The 11,311-nt window shown below is 39.0% G+C and overlaps 1 protein-coding gene across 1 annotated transcript in view; it reads right to left on the bottom strand.

Annotated features, from left to right (window-relative positions):
- Positions 1–5,408: 5,408 nt before the first annotated feature.
- Positions 5,409–11,311, bottom strand: part of LOC110156444 (polypeptide N-acetylgalactosaminyltransferase 10-like) — a 63,893-nt gene continuing 57,990 nt past the window's right edge. Inside the window, exons 9-12 of the mRNA XM_055148521.1 lie at positions 10,767–10,988; positions 9,025–9,141; positions 8,217–8,366; positions 5,409–5,835 (exon numbers count right to left, since the gene is read on the bottom strand). Of these exons, the coding sequence (XP_055004496.1) occupies positions 5,668–5,835; positions 8,217–8,366; positions 9,025–9,141; positions 10,767–10,988 (657 nt within the window). The 3' untranslated portion in view covers positions 5,409–5,667. The remainder of the gene's footprint in view (positions 5,836–8,216; positions 8,367–9,024; positions 9,142–10,766; positions 10,989–11,311) is intronic.

The raw sequence follows: 11,311 nt of genomic DNA, 5'->3' as shown, positions 1-11,311 counted from the left end.
TAGATATGATGGCTTGGGGGAGACTCAGGGTAGAGGTGATGTCCAAAGATGATGTCTTCAGGCTGAAGGATGGACAAGAAACACGGGGTGGGAGGAAGGTGGTCGAGAGAGTTGACACAGACGGATTGATTGAGATGAGCTGTGGTTGGCTGGAGAGAAGGTTGAGGCGTGGTCCAGCTCCTGAGTCTCAGTTAATCACATTAACTCCACATTGTGGCTCATTCCAGGCAGGGCAATAACATCTCCATGGAGACAAGAAATGAGCGAAGCCTCCACCAGAAAAGTTACACAGTGCACCTTTAATTTTGTGAAAAACCAAAGTCATACAAAGCCAAATCACAATAAACTCTCCTTGTTCTTAGTATGGAGAAATATCAGGAGCCATCATATCTCATTACCAGATTAGAGGAATCGCACAGCCTTCAGGCTGCGACACACTACAGGATTTTTCTTAATCAATTTTTAAACGTGCGATCTTAAGAGAATTTAAATATCTAATAGCAAAGACTGCTGTGTGGTATGGCTGTGGTCCACAAGCTAAAAGTTGTGGGTGCACCTCTCATCTGCTGCTTCCTGTCTACAGTAAAACCACTCGCTTTGAGACTCTTAAGTGTTCAAAAGATCACAGCACTGCACTTCTAGTTCAGATAAAAGTCAAAACTGTGTTATTATTTGTGAAATGTAGTGCAATCATGATCTATTAAAATAACTGGATACAGTATTGCTAGCTTGTAGCTGCCTCAGTTGACTGTCACTCACTGAACTTCAGCAGAAAAAGTGTGGGCCGAGACAAGATTTTTACATAGAGCGCAATATAAATCACAAATTGCTCGTATTCGTTTGACAGGTCACCTCGCTTTCAAAATTATCGGATTTTTGGCGATTTTACCTATTTTTAGATCATAAACTTTTTCTCGCTCAAAATCCTGAGTGTTCTTAAAAAAAGCTTTATAATCGTTAGCTTCGGCTACGCACTGCTCCGCTCTAGTTCCTCTCGCTCTGATTGGTCAAAGCGATCACGTGATACACGATCCCGCGCTCCGTGCGTGTGGTCGCAGCAAGTGCCCGTGGGAGAAAAGAAACTGCGCATGCTCGTCGGCCCACGGCCACGGAAGTACCTAGCCATGCTAGGCTAAGCTGGGATCATGCGCCATTGAGCTCAGCCCATTGACTTGAATGACGGCCATTTTGGAACCTGGGGGCTTAGTGCAATACACAGTACACAGGAAGTAGAGTCACTACTATCACTAATCTGCAGCTTCACCTCAATCCGCGCACTGTGTGGATGCAAACAGACACACATAAGGAACTACTCTCTCCTTTTTACTTTTAAAGAATGCCTCAAACTCGATTCACAGCGCTGTTTTGTGGATTGTTTGTCATTACATGTGGGGAACAAATTCTATGGAATTAAATGCTGCAGTTTAACATTCCAACTTTATGAGAGGTGAGTAATAAAATGTCATTATTTTCACTGTTTTCTGAGTTTTTATCTTGTCTCTGTGTCTGTCACTCCATCTGCCCCTGACACTGTTTTACTGGCTCTTACTGTAGTGTTGCTGATGTTTGGTGGTAACGATCTGACAGAGGAGCTCAGAGTCACACTGACACACACACATATGAGGAGCACAGCGGCTTCAAAATTGCACATGAAGACACAAAGCCAGGTCAGGCCTCCCTGAACCAGAGTCCCGCTCTGGTCCCGGTCTGGTCTCGGACCTGGATCCGTCCTGATTCAGTCCGTATGCGGTGCAAAAGTCCGGCATCGCAGTCACGGAAGTCACGTAAACGGGAAACGGCCGTTATCGTTTTTTCCATTCTTCATTTAAACACAAAATCGAAAACTGAAAAAACGAATCGTTATCCGTTTTTTCATTTTGGTTTTGGAGACAAATAGCGAAGAAAACTGTTGTTTTTCCGTTTTCTTATTTTTGGTTTTATATTGAAAAACGAATGAACGAATGATACACGGATTTCCCTGAACTTGGGAAGAAGCAAATCGCAGCCAAAATCTGGCAAATTCTCTAGTAGTGTGTGGTGGCCTTTACTCTTCACTAGCAACAACATATTCCAAACATGTTTCTTTGTAAAAAACATTTCCCCAGGTGTGTATGCTGTGAACTCATTTCCAGTACAGTTGGACCTGACCCATCTGTGATAATACTGGTGCAGTTGGTCATTCAGTCTCGGTGCTGTTGAAGTGAATAGAGAAAGCCCAGGCCTGTGCACTGTGTATGTTTATCTGACCTTGCAGACTCAGACCTCCAATACTTTCAGTGGTGTATTGAATCTGGACTTACAGTGTCAATAAAGTGAGAGGGACGGACTTCTGCGGCAGGCTCACTCTTCTTCCCTCTTCTCCAAAAGCGTGATGAGTTTGTTTGACCCTGGATTTATCAGATTTCCAATAAGACTCTGAGACACTGAGAGGAGGAAGAGAAGAGGGGTGCTGCTTTCAAAGACACAAGGAAAAAGTAGGTCAGTGGAATTGTTAAGAAGAAGTACTTTGACGGGCTTTAATGTTGATATTTTGCAGCTGATGTCGTCAACATTCCCTGGGGGTGTGATGTGAACTGTAAGCACGGCTCTGTCTCAGGCTTGACACAATCAATTTTGACACAATCTGACCAGAAAGAACTGATTTAGTTGGAACTACAACAAGTGAGCTGGTTTGTCCTGCTAAACAAGTCCCTCTTAAATAAAATTACAACCACAAGCTAATGTTTTTGCTGAAAACTCCAAAAGGGCGTCGTCTTCAATCGCCTTGCTCCAGATTGGCTCTTTGATTGCCAGTGTTGGGAATAACGCATTTAAGTATAACAGCACTACTAACAGCACTACATTTTTAGTAACGGAGTAATCTAATTAATTACACTCCCCATCTTTACAACTCTGTTATCGTTACTTGGAAAGCAAAGTGGCACGTTACAGTCAGGTTGAATGAGGTGGCACAGTGTCAGGCTTCATGGAGCGGACAGACACACATCATCAGCAGGAGCGGGGAGAGCTCAGGAGAGAGCAGGGCCAACATGATTGGGTAAGAAGTTGGGTGGGCGGAGTCTCTGCTCAAGCAGCCTTGTTGTTTCATTCCCGCACACTTCAGACTAGACAAGACAAACTCAGTGTGAATGGGACGATGGTAACGACAAACCAGGGACATTCAAAGGGAGAGTCTTCAAACTGGGAATACCGACACTATTTCTCCCTCATTGAAATAAAGGGCAAGAATGTGTATGTTAAGTGTATACTGTGCTGTATACCGTCTGTCTCAAGTAACTCGTATCTAAAGAAGTGCCTCACATCATCACATGCTAACACACTTCTCGCTGCTGTTAGGGTGAGCTCTAGCCAAGATGGAAACGGAGCCACTGCATTAAAGCCAAACTCGATTTTCCAGGCAATAGTACATAACATGAAAAATAAAAGGATAATTACTTTTCTGAGTAATTAATTACTTTTACAGCATGGGTCACTAACTCAATTACTTTATGGGGAAAGTAATTTGTAGCGGTAACAAATAACTTTTTTTAATGTAAAATTGTCTCCACTGTTGGCTGCTATTATACTCATGGACAGAGTTCCAAAAATGGCTCCATATTCATTCGTATAACTGCCTGCCTCAGTGAGCTTCATTTGACTGGAGCTAAACGCTATGGGAGATGTCACACTACCTTAGTCCACTTCTTTATACAGTCCATGATGTAAACAAATTATATCACTCCCAATTAATTTGCCATTCAGAGAGTGTTACATAAAAATAGCTTCCAGCGAATAATAAATGTTCAATTAAGTTTATATGAACAAAGCAACTGAAGTATAAAAGTAAGACACTCCAAACTGCAACATTCAGGCTTTATTAAAATGTAATAAAATACACTATAAAACATCAAAAATAAAACATCTTTCTGATAAATGCTGATATGATTTTGCATTTTCTCTCCACTTGTCCATGATAACGTCTGTAAATGCAGAAGAACAGCAGCAGGTCCCAGAACAGGAGGTTGAAGGCAAAGGTAGATTGTGTCCACACCAGAAGAATCCACAGGCTCTCAGTGCACTCAAGAGTATATGCATAAATGTATAATCCATTGTGCCATGCTACACCAGTCCATCCTGCAGAACATACAATAAAATGAAAAATTAGACCTGTCACAATAATTACTATATTAACTTATCGTTCAATATAAACGGGCTGAACAATATTTATTCATGATCAATACTTATTATACTTGTAACTTTTGTTATGGAGCTAGGGTAAGTTCAGCCTGGAAAACCTAACTTCACTCCCACCTCACCACCTCTCCAGAGATTACCAGCTCCTCAGTCTTCATCCCTCACTCCAAATACTCCTACCTGCTGCGTGCCACACCTCCTCCTCGACTAATCAGCGCCCAGTTTGTCCAATTTACACCCACATTGCAGATACATGGTCGCCTTGATTTGTGCTGTGCCCCACCTCGGCTTCTTGTCCCCCCCCCCCCCCCACCACCACCTCCAGTGTCGAGTCCCCGGGGAAAAGTCGTCCTCTAAATGCCATCTTATCGGCCAGGCCCTTCATTGCAAAGTTTTCTTCCGGGGTCTGAGCACCAAAGAGAACTCATTCAATAAACTTGACTTTGCTTGAAATTTGTTATAGAGCCCTGCACTCACGCAAAATAGTCCGGCTCAGGACACATTTTGAAAGCTCATTGCAGGCACGGGTGGGAGCAGGATTGCACAATGTGGGAGCGGGCGAGTGGGAGGTTAAACTGCAGTCCAGTGAACTAAATATGAGTGTAAAGTAAAATATACAAATGATTAATGTTTGCCTATTATAGATCATTTGTGCTGGATATTTTATTTGGCTTTAATAAAAACATTTTACACAGCCTAAACTTGTGGATGTGGTCTAATCTCACACACATTTTAGACAATTCCTTTCCGCTTCTTCGTGTTTGATAGAGCTTCAGAAAGCAAACGTCCCCATTTTGTGGGATTGGGACAAAATACTGCAGATGTGGGCAGGAGCAAAAATGAAAATTACAATTCGTTGTTACTGTAAGCTAATTAAAATATCCATATTCAAGAAAGTTGTTGTGAATCATTACCATATAGTATTAACAAAAAGAATGCATGTTTTTTTCAAGATATTTCTTTTCGAAATAAAAACAACCGAAAGAAAAGTTTAATGGCTTATTGTGGAAAATTTCACATATGTATCTCTACAAAGACAAGCCCTTTGGATACAGACAACTAATACCTTGTGCTTTATGACGACTGTCCATCTGTTCTGACTCTTGTTTCATTATTTGGTTTGTGGATCATCTCAGGAATAAGATTTTCTTCATTCATCTGTAAAATATCAAGACAAATTGACATATTTAAAATGTATGTGCTCTGCAATATGACAAAAATACTATCATTCCCTCTCCTCTTTAACTATTGTATTCACTCTCTCACCTCTTCACTATCTCTTGTGTTATCTAAATAATTCCAAGCTGCTCCTCTGCTGTAGTCACTCTTATCTTCCTCACTTTTGAATACGGCCAAACTATTTAAAATCATTTCAAGGAAAGTAAAATTCAAAGCATATTATTTGTAGCAATTTCACCCAGTCTTACCCAGTAGTTTGAGCTAGCTGTTAGCTGCCTGTGTTTGGTGGAAGACATCTTGGCTTGTGTCCGGTGCTCAGTGAGGGTCCCCTCTGTTGAAGTGGTCCAGGACGGTGGAATTGGTCCGTTCAAAGATCCACTGCTGGCTCTGAGAGGAGGGGTCACATGTGTTCATGAAGACTCGCCTCTCTGTGGGACTGCTGTCAATGCAGCTGTTACTGACCGGGTGGTACAGGCTATGGTCCTGCACGAGAACAGAGGACAGTGATTACAATTATCACCCAAGCAATCAATCAGTATTCATTTCTATTTTTCAGGCCCTTCATTTGGCAAGAATATGAGTAGATAATATAGAAAAAAAAAAAAAAAAAAAAAAATAATAATAATAATAATGAGAGGACTGGACTTTAAATGGCTATGGATACTTTTTTTTTTTTTTTTTTTGACATTTTGACAGGACTGATCTTTAATGATTGTTTTCCCAGTGGTTTTTGTGTAGTTTTGTGTTTGTGCATGTGTTGAGTATGGAGTTTTTGAGAATAAATAAATAAAAAAAAAAAAAAAAAAAAAAAAAACTTACATACTGTGGCTTTAACAACACTGCAGTGAAAGCTGATTTTATAAAATGTCTGGATCTAAAAGTTTTAACAGTCTCAGATTCTCTAAAGGTGACAGGAAGCCAATAACACTGCACTGCATTGAGATTCAAAGGACCACAATTAAGCCTTTGTTGGGAACTAGGCATTCAGTTATATTCTGAGAAAATGTTCCTCCTTTACTTTTTGAAAGATCTTGCTAAGTGACCATGTTGAATGGCGAATGAGTATCAATTATAGTGTATTATTTTCGTAATAGTGAGAGAACACTGGAGTAGTCTCGTGTTATCAAAGCAAGTTGAATGGGCTTCATTACACACCATAACTGAAAGCACATCTCGAGCAAAGAAAACATGAAACTACTTTAAGTGACATCAACATAAAGAACAATCTCTATTGAAAACTGGTCTTTTCTCTGTGCAAAAAAGCTCTCTCGCACTTTTCCTTGCGGCGTTTATTTAATTATCTTTTTAACAGATGGCCTCCTCAAACTCAAGTGATTCATTAATTGGCTTAAATGGAGCTTAGCTGACCACAGCACATTGGTTTGGCGGAGAGGATGCCACAGCTGCAAAATATTACACTAAATAAAAGGAAGATGGATGCTCCTCTCGTGCCTTTGACTCACACTGCTCCTTAAGCCATTAGCTGCAGGTGAGGCTAATTGTGCATTACGTCTAATACAATACAATCAATCATAAACTTATTTTTTCTATCAAAGTTTACTCCAAAGAACTTTAAAGGTCCTGTATGACGCAATGTGAACTTTTACTCATGTTGCAGTGCTGCTTCTTCACCAAAAACAGACCTGGAGTTGTGTTGTGTTTCATTCACATGTTTGAGTAACACTTTATTATTAGTCTGTCTGCATCTCCAAAGCCCAAAATGCTCTGTTCCACCAGATTGTAAATTCCAGAGCAGAAATTATCCAATATAACAAAGTAAGTATGCAGGATTTTTTCGTTAAACATGTGTGAATGAAAAAAAACACAACTCCAGGTCTGTTCATGATTAAGAAACAACATTATAACCAATCAGAAAAGACCGTAATACGGACTTTTTAAGTATTAAGCAAATTATTTTAGTCATAATTTAAAATATGTCTGCTATGAATTCTATGTGGGATCTTTTTATCCTTGGACAACTTGAAACATTTTGGTAACTGAAAATGAGTAATGGGTTTGTTCAGCTTTTGGCCTTCAGGCAGGGGCATGCTTGTGTTTTTCAAATAGTTTTGCTTTTTAAATTTCATAACCTCAAAGAATCTCAAATTAAATAAAAAGTTAAAGATGTCTGTCTCCATGGAGATGATGTTCCATAATAAGGCTGTAGCAATGAGTTTTACACATCCACAAGCAGGTTTCACTACAAGCCTATCAACAGGTTTCAGAATGATGAAAAATTGCCATTACACTTGAGGGGTCTGTATAATTGTTTCCCAAAGATTGGTGCTGGTTGTTGAATGAATGTTGAAAAGAAAAAGAAATGGGCTACATGTAATGTCCAAATAGGTGACTTATGGATCTTTTTATTGCTGGTTTAATTACTATTTTCCATTGTTTAAAACTTGAGTAATACTATGATGACATGATCACTCAGTCAACAATAAAATATCCTCATTAATGTTCAATAATGGTCAAATCCACCTTTATTTTGTGATTTACGAATAATGTCTATTGACTTGGGTCACAAAGGTTTGTGACTTTTAAAATATGGGTCCCCACAAAAAAAAAGTTTGGGAAACACTGGTCTACATCACAGTATTTTCTGATTTATGTTATAATGTTGTTTCCTCATTACAGATATACCAGATATACCGGAAGTTGTGTTTTGTTTCATTCACACAATCTTACAGGAAGTGCTCCACTGTGTTTTTAAACTCTATACAGCTTCACTGAATTGCTTAAAGCTCACAAGAGTAAATTTTGTGTCATATAGGATCTTTAACAATTAAAAAATAAACTGTAATAACTTTTAAATAGTGAAAAATTATCAAAATGTCACACATAAAAGGACTGAAGTTCTGTACCTTTCTGTATCTCCAGAGCTGGTTGCCCTTCATACCGTGGCAGTCGTACAGAGTGACGGGGCTGTTGTGGGACACGGCGTCAAAACAGACTTTACGGGTGTGTAGAGGGTCTCCAACACGGATGTCCTCCCTCCAGCCCAGAGTCAGCACCTAAATACATCAAAAAGGGAACAAAATTGTGATTATGTGGCCACTGCCAGCCAGCAGTTCAGAATAAATTTAAAGTTGACTTAAGGTTTACTTTATTGATACCTCATGAAGGAAATTCATTCATTGTATTGAATGTACTTTTCTGGTGGAGGGTGTTTTTTTTTGTTTTTTCCATGAAGATGTTATTGCTTTGCACAGTATCTATCTTGCATTTATTCAATTACAGGTATTTTTATTGCTTAATAAATCATGAGCAGGGTCACCTCTCCACACATCTGACGTTTCATTTACACTTGTTTAGCACACAAACCCTGCATATTTAGGCTTTAGTTCTTCTCTCAAACAGAAAACACTCTTTTCCTCCTTGTGATGTCATGTGGCAATATAGGAATACTGGAACTGCTAGTCTCTATAGTACTGAATGTAAAAGGAAAACTACCACTTTTGGATTTTGAGCTCTGGAGATGTAGACAGACAAATAAAAAATAATAACTCAAACATGTGTGAATGAAACAAAACACAATTCCAGGTCTGTTTTAGAGGAGGTAACAACATTAAAACACAACATAAAGCTCATGAGAATTCATTTAGACTAATGTACCACCTTTAAAAATGATAACTGAACCGATTCTAATGTTAATATTTAGTTTGCTGATACCTGTCCGTGGCTCCAGCTGACCTCCCCTCTGCTCTTCACACACGTGTCCAGACGAATGGGGCTCCCAGAGACAAAGTGCTTGATCTGCATACACATCCCACTGCCCACATTACGGATCTGCACAAACATACAAGACATGTTCACCAATCAATCAGCAATCAGTTATTATCTATGTGATCTGTGCCCCAAAAGCTATTTATTTGCATTCTCATAAGCAACAGCTAAAATCTCCATCCATGAATTAAAATATAGCAAACGATTACTCTGTTCTACAATGAAATATATTGGGTACTAAAAGAAGATCATTTGGGCTTCAGCTAAATTGCCTGCAAAAGGTTGAGGTTGAGGTATTGAACAAAATGTGGTAACATTTTTAATTGGCCCTTTTTGCAGCCTTTTTGAAATACTTTTATATTCTAGACTATATACTTAGTGTTGAAATTCATTTCCATATTAAAACTGCAATTGATACTTTGCAGCTGATGTCTTTAACATTTCCTGAAGGAGTGACGTGAACTGTAGACACGGCTCTTAACCCTTTTAAAAATGGTATATATTACATTAATTCTGAACATTAATATACTTGTTAGTTAAAGTTATTGTCAGTTATAAGATCTGAAAAGTGTCTCTCTTTAAAACAGGGGAGTTAAATTGTACTCTGCACTTTGAAGTCTAAAACAACAGAATAAAAAAAAGATTAAACCCTCCAGTGTTAGGCGAATTTGCTTGTATGTTTTACTTTGGCTTTGATATTAATTTTCTGTTTTTCTTTTGCTTTGATATTAATTCTCTGCAGAGTTTCTTTATCATAAAACATCGGATTAGATTGGAAGCGTAGGATTTCTGAAATTACTTAGTTTCATCTCCCACGCAGCTGTCAATCAAGAATTCAAAAGTTGAGTCTGTAAAATAATGCGCTGACTGCTGAACTGCAGTTTAAACTGTGACATAAATTACATCAGATTTATAAAATGACAAGGTAAAAATTAAAGTCATAAAGGTGATGAAAGTAGATAGCTTACTGACAAATTTATGACAGACTCACAAAATAGAAAAGTTTAACAAGAGAAAACACATGACATATTGCCAGGCAAATCCAGAATGATATTTCTGTATTTCTTATACACAGGGACTCCCTCGTCACGCCCCGAGCCAGAGCTGAACATGACAGTCCAACCAGATTTTTTTTTTTCAGTAACACATCTGAAACAAAGGAACTCATTGGTCATCTATCGTTTACAAACAAAATGGCATTTCCCTCACCTCAGATTAACAGTTTAGTGCTTTGCTCATTGAAGTAGAAATCTGTAATGTTTTTCAGGCTCGGGGCTGTAACAGTGGTCCCTATGGAAAACTCTGGGGACAGACTGAGGCTCACTGCACCCTGTAAAGCCTGTTAGACCAAATAGACCCCAGGCTCTATAAAACTGCTCATAAATGTTATTGGATCATCACATAGTAATAAGTATTTTTATAAGAAATCATTTAAGAAAATGTTAAACATACAGTCATGCAGGAAATAGATTTTTTAATTGCATTATCAGAGTAATACTATTCTGAAACTGTCAAATTGTTGTTCTTATGAGTGCTCCTGACTGTTCGTAGGATTTGTTCTTCCATTTTCAGTTCAGAAAAAGTTTTGTGAAGGCCAAAAATGTTCATAGGAAACTTAAGTACAAATTTGTTCGTAAGAGGTTTTCATGAATGAGGCCCATTGTCTTTATGTGTTGGTGGTCTCGTACCTCTCCCCAGGCGGCAGCAGGGGGCTCCACTGGGGGGTAGTGCTTGGGCAGGTCCCAGGCCACTTCCTTCATGAACCATTTGAAACTTTTACAGTTGAGTTTGGCTCTGAGCTCCTTCTGTGCCGTCATGTCTCCGGCCGACAGGTGTCTGTACTCAGGGCGACGCTGGTAAACAAATTCAGCGTACTCGTCCATCCACACCTCAGCTACACGCTTCAGGTTCTGAAACAAAGGACAGGGGTTTAAATACAGTCTACACTGATGGAGGGTTTGCTTCTTGTTTTCATGGAGACGTTGTTGCTCTGCCTATATTGTATCATAGTAAGACATTAACTTTGGAACTCCATGGAGAAATGCGACAACCCCAGGTCACGTTTCAGGTCAGATCTGTGGAGGGGTGACCCTGCTCACAGTAAGAATGCATGTTATTTTTAAGATAATTTGAAGAAAAAAAAAAAACAAAAACAAAAAAACATCTGTGATAAAATAAATCCAAGATACATATTTAATGGCATACTATGGAGCATTCTAGGCAAAACATGTAA

This window comes from Boleophthalmus pectinirostris, unplaced genomic scaffold, assembly GCF_026225935.1.
Source record: "Boleophthalmus pectinirostris isolate CB_2022bp ecotype Guang Dong unplaced genomic scaffold, ASM2622593v1 HiC_scaffold_12, whole genome shotgun sequence".
Taxonomy (NCBI): domain Eukaryota; kingdom Metazoa; phylum Chordata; class Actinopteri; order Gobiiformes; family Gobiidae; genus Boleophthalmus; species Boleophthalmus pectinirostris.
This window is presented reverse-complemented; position numbering and strand designations above follow the sequence as displayed.